The sequence below is a fragment of the Eulemur rufifrons genome, chromosome 17, assembly GCF_041146395.1.
Source record: "Eulemur rufifrons isolate Redbay chromosome 17, OSU_ERuf_1, whole genome shotgun sequence".
Taxonomy (NCBI): domain Eukaryota; kingdom Metazoa; phylum Chordata; class Mammalia; order Primates; family Lemuridae; genus Eulemur; species Eulemur rufifrons.
The window spans coordinates 9,819,255-9,838,300 of record NC_090999.1 but is presented as its reverse complement, the minus strand read 5'-3'; the positions used below and the strand labels follow the sequence as shown (position 1 = coordinate 9,838,300).

The 19,046-nt window shown below is 41.2% G+C and overlaps 1 protein-coding gene across 1 annotated transcript in view; it reads right to left on the bottom strand.

Moving 5' to 3' along the window:
* TRIO (trio Rho guanine nucleotide exchange factor) overlaps positions 1–19,046 on the bottom strand; it is a 332,548-nt gene that overhangs the window by 96,961 nt on the left and 216,541 nt on the right. Inside the window, exons 20-30 of the mRNA XM_069492180.1 lie at positions 16,856–16,971; positions 14,701–14,823; positions 11,131–11,325; positions 10,915–11,030; positions 10,047–10,113; positions 9,325–9,434; positions 8,366–8,435; positions 7,706–7,795; positions 5,709–5,801; positions 3,350–3,461; positions 1,474–1,664 (exon numbers count right to left, since the gene is read on the bottom strand). Of these exons, the coding sequence (XP_069348281.1) occupies positions 1,474–1,664; positions 3,350–3,461; positions 5,709–5,801; positions 7,706–7,795; positions 8,366–8,435; positions 9,325–9,434; positions 10,047–10,113; positions 10,915–11,030; positions 11,131–11,325; positions 14,701–14,823; positions 16,856–16,971 (1,283 nt within the window). The remainder of the gene's footprint in view (positions 1–1,473; positions 1,665–3,349; positions 3,462–5,708; positions 5,802–7,705; positions 7,796–8,365; positions 8,436–9,324; positions 9,435–10,046; positions 10,114–10,914; positions 11,031–11,130; positions 11,326–14,700; positions 14,824–16,855; positions 16,972–19,046) is intronic.

Genomic DNA, 19,046 nt, shown 5'->3' with positions numbered 1-19,046 from the left:
AGAACTCTGCTCTGTGATGTACGCAGAACACGGAAGAGCACAGAGGAAGGCCCACATTTTCAGCCTCTCCCCCTCAGTCAAGTTCACCCCTGACGCATTCTCCTTCCAGCAAAGGAAGTGATTCATAATCTAGAGTTCCAGAGGTGGCCTCTGAGGAAATCTTAACTTTTAAAAGATAAATTAAGTGAAGATGTATCGGCTTCTCAAACAGACTAGCTTGGTCTCTAAAGGCAGATTAAAGCCAGCTAGTGTAATTACTAGCCAGAAACGTTGCATTTTTTCTCTCCAGTCAGAATGTGACCTAAAATGATGTAAGGTAAGCTGTGATCCAAAAGACAATCTCAAATAGGACAGAAGCCAAAGAAAACGGTATGAAAACCATTAGTTGGAACCTGCAAATTCCAGATCATTATTAAGATGATTTCCATACTTGGGGATATTTTATTACTTTGGGAATTTGATTAATATATGACAATCATAAAAATGTATAAGTTGTCCTAACTACAAACATTTACCAATATTTATTAATATAAGTGATCTGTCACAAAGAAACCCAACTCCATTGCCATTTTCTACTCTTTTCTGGATGGTGATTTCTCCTTAGTGTCACTCGATCCTTCCTCCTGCCCAACCCTGCCCAGCAATTCTGCGCTGCCAGCTCCTGAGAGATGGCCTGCTAAGGAGGATGGAAGTACAGTGGGCCCAGAGGACTACACTGGTCTCGGGCTTTTCTGCCTGTACACATGGAGTATCATAAAGATACTGGTTAAGCTGGCTAGTAGGAACAAAATGGCACCGGGTGTATTTCTCTTGCCAAGAAGTAGGCTGACAGGTAAAATAAGAATTAAAATGCATCACTGGATCAGACGAACACTGAAGGGCAGCTGTCCCCACGTAGGTGGGGCTGTGAATCTTTCAAACTTCATTTTTGCTTTCATATATTTTGTCTAATAATGATATTTTACTATAAAGAACTATAACTTTATTTGTGCATTTATTTTCCATAAATTTATTTTTAATGAAAAAAATATCAAATCTCATCACTAAGAAACCTACAGGGAGCTACCTGGTAAGGGTGCTTGAATGTACACCAATGTTTATGGATGAAAAATTAATTATAATGAGAGTTTATAGTTAATCATAGTCTGGTATGATCAATGTATTTATAAAGCTAGTTAAGCCACACAGGAGATAAGTGATCTAAATTCACTTATAAAATGTCTCCTTAAGTTAGATGATCCGGGGTTTATAAAGGGCCAGTTTCCTAAGTCTATGAAACTCCAGCACGCCCTCTAGTGGACCCAAGAGTGACAGAATTTCACCAAAGATGAAAACATCACAATTCAGACTTTTTCACATTTTAGGATAGATTGAGAAGTTAAACTGAGGGCAAGAAACCATATTTTTTCTCACCTACAAAAAGATTGCGATTGTGTTAGTTTAGACTTAACGATTCTGGACACCTATACTTACAAACAATTTGCTTTTGTAAAGGTACTTGCTTCTCCCACTGGAATCTTTCACTTCTTTACTAAATACTAAGGACATTTCAAAAAGGAAGAGATGCCGTTCTCGACCCTTTCGGATTAAGGTTTTTGGGTCCCACACTTGGAAGGATTCTTGTAGGATGAGTTCTCCCTGAGACTCAATGTTTTCATCAAACCCTACAACATGAAAAAAAAGTAGGCAAATCAATTTAAAAGAAAAATAAATGATGCACAACAGAGCACTATTAATTACTGCTTCAAACTTTGCAAAATGCCTATCAATTAAACCTCAGATTAGGGTTTCCCTGACTCTAGTCTCCCCACTGCTAACCTGTCCCACAAAGGATAATTCTAAGATACCGCTTTGCGTATACTTTCCCTTCACACCACCTGAGATGTGGTTGAACTCCCTACCTCTCTTCAGCCCTCTCCCACAGCATTCCAGACCTCCCCTTCCTTCTGGAAGAGTTCCCCCCACTCTTCTCTAAGCCCTCACCCACATTCCTGCCTCAATCCCAAGTCCCTTTGCTTCCTCAGTCCAGCACACCCTTCCCAGACATTCCACTCAAGTCCAGTCTTTCTTCAAGGACCGATCCAGTCTTGCTCCTTGGAGACATCCCCGCTGCCTGTCCTTGGTGAGCCCTCCCTCCTCTGTGACATTCTGCATGAGAACCAGCCATGCTCATGGCAAACGGTGGCCTTCACCACTGCTCCTCTCTTGGGGGATGTTGCCTGCTTTATCACCTGGACTTGAAGTCACCAGGGCTTAGTAAAGTGACACCTAGGGCACTGGCTGCCCCTTACTCTTCCCTTCCCTGACAGCAGAAGCTCCCTCTAGGGCCACTCAAAATAAGCACTCCATTCCCCAGCCCCCTGCGCAGCTCGGAGCAGCCGGGCAATGAGGACAGCGATGGGTATGACTGGTAGTCTCTGCCCATCTGCCCTCCTTTCCCACTTCCTGCTAGATGGAATGTTATCATGGTCTTGAAACATTCTACACAGAGCCAATAGGACAACATCTGGGATGGAGAGAAACTAGCTGGAACATAGCCTGAGTCTCTGATGCCATCATGAAGAGCTGTTATACCAGCTCAGCATTTTACATCAGACAAAGAAAAACTGGTCTCACTTAGTCTCCGAGTTTTGGGTCTCCACTACACACAGCAGCGCCTATGTGCGAACTAATATATTGCTCAATATTACTGATAATAAAAACACAAGCTAGCAAAAGCATTTGGAGCAGGATTATTTATAAATAATTCTTATAAACAGTTCTGTGTGACCTGTTAAGAGCTAAGCTTTTCAACACAGAAAAAGCTTTCTTAAACAGAAGCATTCATGGAAACTAAGATTGCTATAATAATTTTTTAACATATTTATCTAATTTTCTCTTTACCACGGTACACACCGAATTCAACTGCATAGGCAGTATCTGGAACCTACTATGTTCAAGGTTCAGGCGAGTGATGCTCAGGACAGAGATGGGGAAGCAACAAGCTCTTTTAAGGATTTTACAATCTCGGGGTTCGATCTATCCTTCCACCCACTCATCTAACAGTGAAGCCAGGCAGCCTAAGGCCAGTGGCATAAAGTGCTACGGAGTTCAGAGTGTGGGGAGGCTGTTTCCAGTTCAGGGACAAGAAAAGGCTTCAACAAGGTAGAACCATTTATGTTGCCCTTAAAAAAAAAAAGCAGTGACACCGATTCTTTAAAGAAAAAGAAGACACTCACATCTAAACTCTTAACCACTCACTAAACAGAAAGGCATAAAGCCAAGATATTTAGGTTCAGGAAATCCATTTACAAACAGCATCAGTAGAAACTGTGCAAATGCGTATTGGGGCCACGTGGAGTCCAGTTACCTTCCAGCATGCTGAGGTGCATGGCGTCGTTGGCTCGCTTGGGCACACTGAGCATCACCTCCAGGCCGTCCTTAATCTCCCCCTTTCCTTCCTCACAGCACGTCAGGAGCTCCTATAAAGACCAAGACCTGGGTAAATGCTGCAGAATGCTCCATCAACAAGACCTTTGCAGAAATGAAGGAGTCTGTGAAAACCCATAGTTTTTAAGATAAAAACAGACTGTGGTCAACTGGGCACATATTCTCATAGAAAACAAATTATGACCTCTTCAATCAATGGATGGCAGTTTTTATTCTGCTCAAATCAGTACATTAGGGTAAAGCAGATGCACATATAGTTTAAGATGAACTTAGTGTACCTCAAAAATAATAAATACAAATATTTAATTAGTATAGTAATGCTAATCAGCTACCGGTTATGGCTGATGGTCTTGCCAGAGTCCAGCTGTATGCCTACCGCACCACCTCAGCATGACTTCAAACCCTGGTGCCATTAACAAAACGCCCCATCTAATCTGGGACAGCTACACCATGCGGCTGGAACAGTGACGCCACATGAGCTCCTACAGTAAAATGCATTTCCTTTGTGTGCAGGATGTTTAGAAAAGCTCTAATGGTTGAACTACACCTCCCTGGAAGCTCTATGTACATAACTACATTTCAGAGCTTTTTAGAGGAACACCTGCTATTAAACGAATGACAGCAGGAACAAGAAGTTCACATTCTGGCGGGCTCCTGGTGTATTTTTCCTGGTGTATTAATGATTATTATCAGCCAGTAACAGCAACAACAGTTTTTCTGTGTCCTGGTAGTCAACAAAAGAGGAACATGACCCTGCAGGCAGCTTTGGTCTCATACTGGACAGTTTAGAGTAACTCAGTTACCAGACAAATACCTTCACTCACGACCAGATGGTGTTTATCTATTACTCTGAGCAGCCTGGTAAACACTGCTTTAAAAATGCAATGTACTGAGGCTGATAACTTCACTGGTAGAAAACCTTCCTTGTTGGGAAGCTTCATGCAACTTCTTTACTGTTCTCCTGAGGAACCTCTATGCAAAATAAGGTAAGGTTTATAAATTTAAATATTAGTTTAGTAGAACCACAGGATGTTAAAAACAAAATCCTTAAACTTTGAGAACACTAAGAGGTAAACTGCCTTTGCAGAATTAGAAAGCAAAGAGCAAATTTGAATATAAACAAATTAGCCTCCCGACTTTTTATTTCATGTTCACACCAACTACATGTTTCTGTACAGTGATGGTCATAAAACCACTTAATGGAATTTTGATATGAAAGTACAAGAGAGCTTTCCCAGTGAAAAAGAACATAGCCACTTCTTACTGTTTCTAGATTTTTCTCACTATTGAAAAGGGTAAAAGTTTCATAACTCCATTGGCTGAATTTCTTTTATATCTAGAACAATCACACCATATCTTCCTGTTGTACTGCCTAGGACAGCACCTGAAACATAGCAGGAGTCATAAAATACTGTCACTGGATGCTTTCTATGTTCTAATGCTTAATAAAATTCACCAGCCAAGGAAACAGTATGGTAAATATCACCAGACGGGGATTATAAATTATTTTTATGTTGTCAAGAAAATGTGTATTGATGATCTACAACACATTTTGTGACAATTTTTAGCACAAATTCTAAGTTTTCTTTACCTTTCTGTTGTCAAGACTAATCACGATTAGATTTTTACAAGTGTGATTTTAATTATAATCATTCACAACCAAGAAAAAGCAGAGGTAAGTCTGACTCAAGTATCTGTGACCTGTATGAATGACATTTCCTCTAAGGTGTGTGTGATAAATGACTGACAATAACCGAGAGGAAGCTTCCTGGGGGTGGGTTCTTCACGGGTTCGATGGGAAACATGGGCGTTGGCCAGACCTCTGTTCAAAGCTGAGCCCATATAACAGGTATTGGTGATGATTCCGAGCACATTCCTATGCTCTGGGGCTATTTCCCCACCTGCAGACTAGCATCTTTGTGAGGTTAATATAAACAAAGTATCAGGCACAGTGGATGGCCCATAGTCAGCAAGCCACACCAGGAACTAAGGGCACTACAATATCAAGAAATGACAGTTCCTCACTCGGATCTCATTTTATGTCAGAGACTAAGGTCAGCCAGCACAGTTTGGGTGCATAACCAAGGAATACATTCTTATTTAACTGCTACAAGGAGAAAATAGGCAGGGCAAAAAATGGCAATGAATAACAAAATAACATTAATTTACTAGGAATTATTTCAAGAAATTCAGGGTGATATACATAAATATAGAGAAAATGTCAAAATAGTAATGCATAATTCATAAAACTTTGCAGACTGAAGATGCTCCACACATACTTTTAAAAGGAGCTGATACTTCGTTATTCGCTGAACCGGTTTAATAAGGTAGGAAGAGATGGAATTGGCTAATCCATGCCGTTGCTGTATCTCCTGTATAAAAAAAAAAACAAAAACAAAAACTTTACTGTAGGGTACACTAATAAAAAATGGCTATGAGAGCACATTACTTTTCCAATACTGTACCTGACAAGTGTTTAATCCTGCTGAAATAATAAAGTTTCCTTTTTCTAAAAGGCTGTTAGAATATTAACAAAAACTTTGCTTCTAAAACTTTACTCTTGCATAGGAGGGAAGATACTCTGGAAAGGGAAGATCTTTGTGGGTAAAAGGGAGGATCTATATTATTGGTCAGTGGCACATTTCACCCCATGAGCTTCACTTTGCATTTTGTAATTATGTCCCTTACACTTGCAGTCCCCAAGCCCTGGTCCTCAGCCTGTTAAGGACCTGGCTGCAGAACTCTGTGCCTCCCCAAGCCCTTTTGTGGAAAAACTGTCTTCCATGAAACTTAGGAATGGGGGGGGGGTTGCGCAGTACGCAAGTGAGCAAAGCTTCCTCTGAATTCACAGACGCTCCCCATCGCTGTGTCACCATCTGAGTTCTGCCTCTTCCCACCCCCACCCCTGGTCTGTGGGAAAATTATCTTCCATGAAACCAGTCCTTGTGCCAAAAATGCTGGGGACCGCTGCTTTACACATAATCATCTGCTGGCCTTTTGTATGCCTCACTGTGAAGGTGGGCACCCTGAGCAGTCTATGCTAAGCACCTATGACCAAGCTCAGAGTTAAATGAGCACCTGACAGATGTTCAGTAGTGTTTATAACCAGAAAGAACTATAATCGAAGGGTAACAGGTGTCTTGGAGAATGGAGTAAGTTATAATGGAAAGACTCTTTAAAAAATAAAGCAACTGTACAATGAATACTAAAGGCATATAATTTGTGAAATCTCTTAGACAAGCATGATTTCTTTTATTGTTAAAGATGTTTTAGGGCACAATGATTTTTAAAATGGCTTTGATTCCAAACATTAAATGTGCCACATGCTCTCACTGCTTAGGCCTTAAATAATACTAAGTCTGCGTGCAGCCATGGTGTTGGATTTCACCGAATGGCAAAGATCTAGGGTCATGTAAAATATTAAAAAGAACAGGCCACACCGGACTGGGAGCAGGCTTCCTATTTACAAAGGCAGTGATATATAATTACTGGTCTGGGAATGACAACTAAAATAGGGTCATCTCCAGGTAGGGCTTCATCTCACAGACAGAAACTAAAGCTTTTTCCTAAGTTCCCAGACTTTCAGGCAAGAGCAGATTCTGACACTTGTGCAGGCACACTTTACTGTGCACACATTTGACCACGCTCTGGAAACCCAAAGAGCTTTCTGTGTATCATGTCATAAGGCTCCATCCCTTTTGTGCTAAATAACCTTCCTGCAGTATCCTTCCCCAGATGACCTCTATGTTTACTCTGATGGGAACGCAATTAATGAGCTTCTAATTAATCCTAGCAGTTACACTGCTATTTGTAAAATTTTATTGGTAGGTCACTTTTGGAAATCCATAACATAATGAAATTAACGCAGGAAAAATAAATAACATGACTCAAATTTATTTTTGTTATACAGGGGGAAAAGCAGCAATTAGTTTATACCTTCTGTGCACAATATTATATGTAAAAAAATAATGACTTGAATGTAAAAAGTAATGACATATACACACAAACATATATACATATTAAACATATGTGTACACATTAAAGTCTGAATTTCATATATATAAGAATATATATATGATACAATATATATGATACAAGGCTTCTAGTACTTGAATAGGATCTTTTAAAAACAGAAGAAAATATAAGACTATCTCAACTGCAAAATCCCAAAATAAAACAACTGCACCACCATTTCGGTGAAAGTTATATGAGTAATGTTGCATTTTATGTATATAACTTGGAAAATTTACAGCTTCTTTAGGAATCTATTACTTACATCAAAGTAGGACCCTGCATGTTCCAAAATCAGCTGAGTAGAATCAGGCTTATTTTTGCAATATGTGACATACATCTGAAACTTGTCTGCCTATATTCAAAAATAAATAAAAATTAGAATATCTCATTCAAAGTAAAACAAATTTAAGCCTCAAATATAAGAAACTCTATTTTAAAAAGAAGCTACTGAAATAAGAAACATATCCGCCTGATGCCACGCTCCTCCAAAAGCCTTCCCTGCCCAGCAAGTTGGGGCCGGACACCTGCCCTCTCTCTTCCCACAGCCGTGTGTGCAAAGCTTGGCTGTAGGCTTTTAACAGCACAACCCCGTGACCCCTGGTTCGCTTGTCTGCCTCCCCTCCAGACTGGACAATCCCCGATCAGCACCGGGCACTCATCTATCAGGGAACCCCCAGGGTCGAGCAGTGCCCCAGTACACTAAATATTCTATTTCAAACCATCTCAACCGCCATTAAACAACTCATTCCATAATAACTACTAGCAATTCTAGTTATGCAGAATGTAATTCCTTGAGGTAAAGTCTGTTTCTCTGCATGTACGAATCTCAGAAGATAGTGACTCGAAAGAAATGAACAATATCCCTTCTAACGTCCTTCAATGCCACCAAATACCAGACAACAAGTAGCTGAGGTTTCCTTACCCATGTAACAAAGCAATGTCCAACATCCTCTGGCAACTGTTCGTATTTTTCCAGCTCCTTTAGGAATATACTGCAAAGAATGAAAATGTTATCATATTATGAAGGTTTTTAAAAACATTTTATTAGTGAGATATGCTAGGAATTGAAAAATCTGTGCCCTCTGGATTTTAAGAACTAACAAAATGTGTAGCTCTTAACTAGAAGCAGCTAACCAGTTTGGCCTTCAAACCTTTTCTAATAGGAATTTTAACCTAGCAGCTTACTTCTGGGAAAATGCTAGTGTTTAGCAGCTAAGGATAAAATTTAGGGACATAAATGTTCAACGGAAAAACCCACTTGGCATTTTTGTGCCTTCTGCTGGGGGAGGGGTAGGGTTGGGGCAGGGGAGTGAGGAGACCCCACTAGCTCCGGCCCTGGTGTCATCTCGCCATAGCAGTGGGCTGCACAGACCCCACCTAGAGGAACTTCTGCTGCCACTGCTTTTTTAAGATATTAAAAAAAATTATGCACCTCCTGTGGCCAGTGGAAAGTACATTTTATTTGTTCAGACTACATGTCTGTTCCTTCCTCAGTCCCTCCCCTCCCTCTTATTCATAAAAGGCCAAACAAACACCACAGGCGCAGTCCCGTGGGGGGCTCTGCTGTCTTTTAACCCTAAGAAGTAACTGAGGCAGCAGCTGACGACTGGGCTGGAAAGAAGTCAGGGTCCCATAAACACATTTCCACAGCTTTCCTCATCTTATTTCTGCAGAAAATCGGTACAAATACAAAGTTAAGATTATTAAAAGAGTCTCTAGAATGTCAGTCTTTTTGTAGAAAGGCTGACAGACTTAATTCAAATTACAACAAAATCATCGAGACCTGCTTTAATTCAACTGGAAACTTTTATTTCTTATGACACCTCAGCACGGTAGCTAGATTTCACGAGTTAGCTACTCCCCACAGATAAGGCCACTCACTTATTATGAAACTCATAGATTTCCTGCATGTTTCCGAAGATGATGAGCTCTTTGTTCACGATGCCAGGCGGGATCTCCTCCACACCGCTGGTCATTTCCCACAGGTAGGTCTGGCCGGGAGGGAAACACGGGGATGAGACAAAATCAACACCAAATTTCCAAGAAATAGCTACTCCTGACATCTGTAGATTTACACATTCTCAGAATTAATGTATGAATGAAAACATAATGGAGGAATGAATGGAAACTTTTACAAAACATGAAAAACTCTTCTAAAAAAGCCCTTCAGTTGCTGTTAATACTTGAGAGAAGGGTTCCTTCGCTTTTAGCTTAACTCTAAACATATTTCCAGCCTCAGGCTTCGGGATTAACCTACTCCACACAGCACAACAAATATCCATGACACTACTGAGCATCAGTTGCCAATCATAACCAGTAGGCACATTTCTCTGGAGCTGCTGTAAAATTCTGTACAAAGGGAATGTCAGCCAGGCCATCATGTGATACACGGAGCGCGAGGATTAATGCTGTATCATCTCTGTAATGCGTGGAAAACAAGCCTGGAACTCCACAGAAGTGCAGAAACGTGAAACGGGCTGCTTAAGCACACTTTAAATTTCAAAAATAACCAAAAAATTGCGATTATTCTAAGAACTACCAGTAAGTGAGAATAAAGTAGCAAGGTTATACTCAATATAAACAAACAAACAAAACTTACTTACATCCATACACTCCCGGAGGTCTCTTACGTAAGCCTTTTCGGTTTGAATGAGCTCAGCCATTATGAACCTTGAACAGAGGAAGACAAGGGGCAGAGTGTAGTTCACAGGCAGGACACCTGTTTATTTCACTATCCACTTTTATGAATTCATGGAAGAATAAAGAGAGTCCAAAAGTTTGGGTCCTAAAGCAATGGTTTTGGAGAGGTACATCAAGAACAGACAGAACAGTAGTATCCAGCCTCTAATTCAAAGGAAAAAAAAGTTTTTTGAAAATATTTTACTGAGACACCTATAGATCAGGTTTCTCAGCTCAGCACCACTGACATTTTGGGCTGGGTGACTCTGTTGTTGGGCTGTCCTCCCCACTGTAGGATGCTTAGCAGCTTCCCTGGTCTCCACCCACTAGATGCCAGCAGCACCCTCCCCTCCCCCTCCCCACTGTGTGACAACCAAGTGTCTCCTCACGTTGCCAAATGTCCCCAGGGGGATAAAACTGCTCCCAATCGAGAACCACTGGGTTACAATAATCTTTTGTCTTTCTTTACACACAGTAGTTTACTCAATGGCAACTTTAAAGCACCTAAATTTGTGCTATTAATTTTTCTCTCCTTTGTATTACTACCTAATAATAACAATTTGTCAACTCCATATGAAACAAAGGCACAAGGATAAAAAACATGACACTGTTTCTAAACTAGGTGATAAGGGGATAGCAACCACAGTGAAATCTAGGCTGAAAAAATGAAGCACATTCAGAGCAACAAAGTCTCAGTGATATTTGATTTCAAAGCACACAAAATTCTCTGTCTAAATGACATTTTCTTCACTTTTTCAATGATTCTTGATACACTCTTAAAGACAGGCTTACTCTTTCCTGCGGGCAGATTTCCGCTTTTCTTCATTAAGTTCATGAGCAGCATCTCGAAGTTTCACCTCTGACCCAGGGATACTGGCTGGAATGATATCTAGCTGAAGACTTTTACTCTGTGGAATAAAAGAGTCGATGAACTCAGTTAATTAAATCAGTAAAGAGGGAAATCAGGAAGAAGACCGTGACTTATTCAGTTTGTACAAGGCAATTTACCGATTTGTTGGAATCCGAAGAAATCCCCAGGGCCTTCTCCAAAGAGGTTCTGTACTTCTCCATCCGCAGAGAGAAATCTCTGTACCTCTTATCCACTGCAGTAACACATTTTTTTATCTCTGCTGCATGGGCATGCCCTTTTTCACAAAAGCCATCAGCCAGCTGTATCAATAGCTTTACTCTCTCTTTGGTTTGCTGCAAAAACAACAGGAAAGTATTGTGAAGCAAATGAACCCAACTGCCAGAAACATAGTGGCGACTTGCCTACAACTCTGAGCTCTCAACAGGGAAAAACTGGCTGGTGGTAGGAACTTAGGCTAAAGCCCCAAGTCCATCCAGTCCACCTCCCTGATTCTAGACTAGCCGGCTCTCCTCAGCTCTTCCACAATGAATGGCACTTTTATGACCTCAAAGAAAAAATCCAGAGTATCTTTCAACAGTGTCTTCATCTGGTGGATGCTGAGGAAGAGCCTGCAGAATGAATGAAAGGAGGAGGTTCTCTATGATTCTATCCCTCTCCTCTGTTGACACACATGTGCTCGTGACGGAGCAGCTGTGTGGACGGCATCTCCATTGCTGTATGAGCCAGTTTGTTCTAAGTGCCCAGTTAGACCCTCAGCCCCTTTAGAGCAAGTGGCCGTGTGACTTTCCAGTTTTCTGGGGGCGAAGGCTGTGCCCACGGCAGGCATTCAACAAAATGGTGAAGCTCCCCGACAACACATTCACGTCTTTTTTAACTCTCAGGAGATATGGAGGAAAATCCACTAGTCAGGAAGTTATCTTCATAGAGGCATTTTAAATTTTGTTGCTGTTCGGGAACTCTTTTTCGCAAGATGATTATTTCATTTTATGTAGAAAAGATCTTTTACTAAGTATACTTTATTATTCGTCATAAAGGTAAAGCCAGCCATAAAATAACAGTTATAGATACTATACGGCAATTTGCACTAACTGATTTCTCAACATCTTTCTCTTCACATCCATTTCACTGGTTATTATTACTAATTATTATTAATACTACTGTGCTTCCTTCAACACTCCCCTAGCATTTTCAAAGAAGTAAGTTACTCTTCTGCTGTGGAACCTGCTTTTCTCAATTAAGCTTTAACTAGTAAATCTTTTTGAGGAATATTCAGGAACCTGACTTTAAAATCCCCCATCCACCAAAGGAAGAAAGTCAGAGCTCAAAACCCAGGTAAATTACCTTAGCTTGTGAAATGAAAGTTTTCAGCCAGAATTCACTGGGCAACCTGCGAAGCCGGCTGTCAAGATACTTCAGACACAAATACCCCCAGGACCCACTGGCTGCCAGCCCTGCTCAGCAGCCGCTGCCTGGCGACCTTGCCGGCTCCAGGGTGGAGCCCTCCCTGGGTCCTTTGCACGGGCACTTCTGCCTGGAATGCTCTTCCCCTAGACACCTCCACGGCTCCTTCACATCTCTGCTCAACCAAAGGCCACCTTCTCAGTGGGCTTCCAACGGGCCCTCTCGGACCACCTAGAAACCGTAGCTGGCCCCCTGCCCAACTGCCCTTCTGCTCTGGTTTTTCCCACAGCATACACCACCTTCTGACAGAGGGTGCAATGTATCTGTTAGGGTCATTGCCTGTCTCTGTCCTGTGAGAATGTCACCTCCACAGGCCAGGGATATTTGCTTGTGTGGCTTATTGATATCTTTTCCACTGTCACCCATGCCATCTGTGGAGGGCACTGTATAAACTATGTGTATGTATATCTTTAAGAGACTAAGAAAGCTATTTAGTGTATAAAGTGCTGGGACACAGAAATGAAGACAAAAAAGACAAGCTGCTTGCCTACATTAAAAAAGAAAACAAAAAACACCAAGAAGCTAAAGAAAGATTTCTATACACACATCATAAAATATACCAGGTTGCTGCATATAACACCAATAGGCTAATACTGACTACAGGACACTACATACAACATGAAAGATTTCCTACAAAGTGAAGCCTAGCAGATTGATACATCTTTGGTGCATAAACTTCACTGAAGCAAATAATGCTAATCAGATAGTCAAAAGGCTTCTCAAAGAGGCCTTCCCTGGCTCTATCAAAGATCGCAACCCTCTCTGCACACCCCCACCCATGGCTTCGTTTTTTTCTCTTCTTGAGAGAGTGAGAGAGAGAGAGAGAGAGAGAGAGAAAGAGAGTGTGTGTGAGAGAGAGAGAGAGAGAGAGTGTGTGTGTGAGTGAGATTCCCTCCCCCCCATTTATCATGCTGTTGTCTATGTCTCTAACTGGAATGTGCAATCCATAAGCCCAGTAGTTCCTGGCACACAGTAGGTGCTCAGTAAATAATTGTTGAATGATAGATGGTGATAAAAATTAAGTACAACAAATCTGCTAATCCATGAAAATTTCATATCTCAGTAAATTTTTTTTTTAATTAGTATTTTAAAAATACATTGACAGAATTCAAAAAAAGAGTTTAAAAAGATGCAAAGTGAAAACTCTCCTCACCCCACCTTCCACTGTCACCAGCCCCACTGGGGATCACTCCAGAGACATTGTATACGGATGAACCACCAAGTGCATGTATGTGTATATGTATTTTTCTCCCTCACACCTAACAGGTACAATGCACACTATCTGGGGGATGGGCACACTTCTAACTTTGACTCACTGTACAAAAGTAATTCATGTAACCAAAATGTTTGCATCCCTGCAATATTCTGAAATTAAAAAGAAAAGAAAAACAAAAATGGAGGTACTTCTGGAAACATACAAAGGATGTATACTCAAAAACTTTGAGAAACAAAACACCACAGGTTGACAAGGTAACCCTGAAAGAGTCTCGAAACTGTTTTGAGCTAAAAGAAGGAAGCAGTCTCTGTAGATATGTGCTTTAATTGGGAAAACATTCATGTCAGTATGAGGATTCTTATATTATTTCCTTAAAAGTTTATATTTACTCACATATGCCATAAAGATTTAATTCTATTTAATTAAGCACTTAATTCTATCTTGATTTTCGGGAGAAAAGTGAAAATGCCTCCAGTTCTCTAAGTCTGTGAACACCCATTAACAGAGATGCCGACGTAAACTCTGCCAAACATAAAACAGACAAGTTCATGGCGGGACTGAGTGCAAGTAACACCACTGGAACATTTTCCAACGAAAGACAACACCCACCAAATACATAAAAGTCAAGTTGATAACACCCAATGGTGTTTCACAAAAATAGCAAGTACTCAGAAAACACCTTGGGAAAGAAAGGAAGAAAGAAAAGAGAGCAAGGGAATAATGAAAAGAACAAAGAAGAATGAAAGGAAAGAGAGGGAGGTGCCTGCAGATACAGAAGGGACAGACGGGCACAGAGGGGGAGGGATGAGGACAGTGAGGGGACAGTGTGAAGGGGGTACGAAGTGCCACCCAGTGAACGTGCAACAACCCACTGGCTCACCCAGTCTCTCCAATTCCATCAGTTATTACTCGAATGATGTTTTTGAGGAATCCCTCATTTTCCTGCAGTATCCCATTTTAGGTTATTTTGGGAAAACCCAGGCTGACTTACAGGCCACTGAGCAGAAGTCCAGCACCAATCTGGATTTACCTTTGCAGTTATCTGAAACTCCTCGTGTTCTTTCAGTAGCTCCTGGGTGTGCTGTATACTTGAACCTGTCGAGGTATGTGTGGAAAGGTAGAACTCCCCATTGTCATGGATCCATTCTAAAGCCTGGAGAGGGAAGGAATGAAACAATGTTCGCGGGCTAAACCTCTGCGAGAGACGTTTAAATGTCAAATCACAAGGCAAGGTTGGCACGCATCGAGAAACACTCCCTCGGAGAGAGACAAGTTTCTGAAATGAGTATCAATTCCAAAATGTTTTTTAAAAAGGACATTCTAGAAAGTTATAATCGTGTCACTTATGTAGCAACAATAAAAAGTTCAAGAGTTTCTTATAACCACGAACCTAAAGGCACAGTAAAAGTACAATAAAAGAAAAGAAACCACAACTAAGATCCTTTTTCAAGAATCCTGAGAAGATGTGGGTTAAAGGGGTGGTTTGAAAGTCTCACACGACTAAATATCCAGACATTCATGCTACGGAAATTTTAGAACCTTACTGGGGTATTACAATTAAAAAAAGAAATAGAAAACAGGTGTATTTCCAGCTCTCAACTCTACAACTTTAGGTCTTTCTTCCTATTCCTGTGTCCAGCTGGAGCACCCAGGTATGCACCCACTTCACATGCTTTTTGGGGAGCTCCTGCAGAGGACCCTTCCACACTCTGCATCAGCTACCACCGGGAAGACACGGGCAGAGACACGGCTTAGCCCTTCTAGCTGGAAGGGAGAAGTGACCCCACTTGGAGAGAAGAGAACCAGCCAGGTTTAGATGGCAACAGAATGACAGTTCTAAGTCATATATGGTCTCAAGTGTGTAGAGGGCAGCCAATTTTTTATACATTTGAAGTGAAATCAGACTTATTTAAACATATACCCCTAACAAGGCCATGCTGAGGAAAAGCAGCATAAAGAAGTGGAGAGTTGACATTTGCCTTTGTAATCTCTCAGTTATCCACTGTAATCTGCTGGTCTTGGGACAGAAACATTGGCTGTCTCTACTAGATACATTACAGCTTTTGTGGCATTTTAGCAGGAAAAAAATGCAAAGGAAACCTCAACTGCTACAAATGGCCGAGTCAGGGCTCCAGACCCGTAGCCCGGGAACCCTGATCATTGAACCCTGGGGACCTCCACAGTCCGGCACAGGCTGTCCACTTTGAGCCTAGATTTAGCAAACTGGAACAAAATCTGCTCCCTAAGTGGGAAACCTATGCTGAGGAAAATTTAATTTTTCTTGAGCTAAAAAGATTTTATGGGATGCCTACTGCGGCAGGCGTATACTAAGTTGCGAAGTGGATTCAGAAGACAGTCTAGGGCTGAGTCAAGGTCGGGATGTGGATCAACACTGACCAACAGCACAGAAGGGCCCTGGGGGACTCTGAGGTCATTTACACAGAGGACACGAGAAGGCACACACCCAGCACCCGGCCTGGGGCCAGGCCACACACAGGTGTTCTGGGAACGTGCCTTCTCTTCTGTTTCCCTCTCAATCCCCAAATTCACAATGAACAGTTTATGGATTCTTATGCTACCATTAAGGCCAGAAAGAAGTGATAAAAATCTTAATGTCTAAGACAGGGGTCACTCAGATTTTACACTAAAATGATCGTCCATGACTGACGACATAGGCAGAAGCACTTTATCCCAAATGACCTAAGAAGGAGGATATTCTAAATGTATCCCTTGATACATGCTGTATTATCAGAAATTCTGTCACATTTCTTAAATTTAGCTTGATTTACCTGAAAAATAAAACTTTGTCTTGAAAATATAAATACATCAATATGAAAAACCACCCACCGTATTTCCACAAGCACAGGACCAAGATTCCACAAGGATTTTTCAGTCCTCACCATAATTACTGTTTGTACGTGGCTGACTGAAATATGAGATAAAGGCCGCGGGGGAAACCTGAGTGGTGCACTCGCTGAGGGCTGAAATCACCCTTTCCCCAGGTGACATATTCTACCAGGCTGAGGGGTTTTCAGGGTTTTCTTTTTAAAAGAAACTGTCAGTTAAAAGGCAGTACTGTTTGCCATTAGACAGTGGCGTTCAAGGTGGCCGAAATGTCAAGCTCCGCCTCCCTGCCGACAGAAGGCGAGCGCGGGCGGAGCGTGCCAGGCACCGGGCGTGCTGACCTGCTTGGCGCTCCGCTCAAAGACCACGTACTGCTGACACTGGTCCAGCCGTCGCTTCCTCATGGTCCAATAATGCAATACCCTGTTCTCCCGCTGGAAGAGCTCATTCAAGATATCTGAGAGAAAAACAGGAAAAGATGTGCGTTGGTGCTTGCAACCAATTAAAACACCTAAAAAATCCTGTGCACGTTTTTTTTTTCAGATTTTTATGCAAATGTTGTAGCAAGACAGAACGTTAAATAAAGAACCACACTGCTTTCTTGTCCAAGGCTCTCCATAAGCATGTCGACCAGACCTCTCTTCATTGTCTCATCATGATTTATTACATTACAATGAAGAGATCACTGGAAACTTAAGGTCGGTCTGTATGTAATACCTCAAGTTAGCTGGATTAGTGGGATATGTACATTTTATCTCCTGCTGGGGCAATTTGACAACGGCTAAGAAAACACCAGCATTAGATACTTTGTTCAAGACCATTAAAACCTTTCTGTAGATAGACTTTCATATATATTAAAGGTTATGTTAAAATGGTGGAGTACAAAAAGAAAACAAAGGTGGTTTTTAAAAAAACAACCAAAAATGAAACCATAAACCTTTAGGAGAGGAAGGGACGGAAGCAGGGAAGCAGAGAAGCCAGAAAGGCAAAAAAAAACCAAACAAACAAACAAAAAAAACCATATTACACAAAGATTTAAAATGTCACAACCAAATAAGAACCACCATAAAATATTTCACAAAAAATTTAAAGATTGGGACCATATATAACACAGATGTAATTTACTTAACAGTCAACAGAAAAAAGATGACTAATCCATTAGAAAAATGAGCAAAGCATATAAAACTGCAGCTCACAGTTTTTAAAATGTGGTTGCTAAATACATAGAAACATGTTTAGCCTCATTCAAACAATGAGACGATCTTTCACGGTTTTCCTGGCAAAGACAGATACTATCCATTGCTGGAACAGGTGAGAGAAACAGGTGATTATGACCCTGCGTGACTGAGGGAGAAAACCTGAGAACAACTCTGCCAGAGGGCACCGTGGCAGTAGGTGATGACACCGAAAATGTGTACATCTTTGAACTAGGAACTTGTCTTTCAGACCAACAGTGCCGACACCAGTACTCAACGCTACGTGTACGAAGATGTTCAGACACCAAAGCGCTGGACGAACAGTGGAAAACTGGCAGCAATGTATGACCTGCCGACTGGGGGACAGGTCAAATCCATTATAGAAATGTTACATTGGATACTAAATTGAAGACAGCAGATCTTTAAATTCTGACATACAAAGATGACTAACAGATATTAAGTGAAAGAAGCAAGGTGTAAGGGAATATAGTCCCATTTTTGTAAAAAATTTAAAAGTGCGATGGGTGAGTGGAATGTACATGCTTACATTTCTGTACATATTTACATTTATATACATACACAGATGCACAAGAGTCTTGGCGGTGGTTACCAGTGGCAAAGGAATTAGGTAACTTACATATATTTATACAATTTTTGGATTTTTTTTTACAATAAGTATATTTTACTCTACAAGTTTATGAAACAAACAACTTAAGAAGAAAATTCCCAAGACTGCAATTGCAAATCACATAAGTGGTCCTCAGAATACTTCTTTAGTATATTGGAAAAACCTTAAAAACAGGAAGTTTTCCACAAATATTTACTGAGTTCCTGGCAGGCTGTGTACTTGAGAAGCAGAAGAACGGCATTTACATGCCAGCTCAGTGAACACGTTTTATTATCTTTACTCCACTGAAAGATGAACTAGTTCAGTGAAAAAAATTAAGGCTTAAAAATTTGAAGTCTGTCAAAAAGTCAGGCTACCACTTAAACGAGAATATCACACATGAACATGAATATGAACCAATGGGGTTCTTCTGGTCTTTCGTTTCCATAGTCTCTGCCTGGGCCAGCAGTACTTTTCGGCAAGCAGCAGACAGAGTGGTAACCGCCTCCTGGACACGGGGCTTCCTTCGCCTCCGAGGGACCCTCTGACCATGTGCTCTGACTCCTTGCCTGTGCCGTGGGGTTATTCTGTCTTTTCTGTCACTGTCACACTTGCACAGATTTACTGCACTGTCTTGAGCATAACCTTTCACCCCCAAGTAGACTGTGAGAGAAACAGAACATCTCTATTTTAATTCTCCCACTTCTAGCACTGTGATATACAATAGCA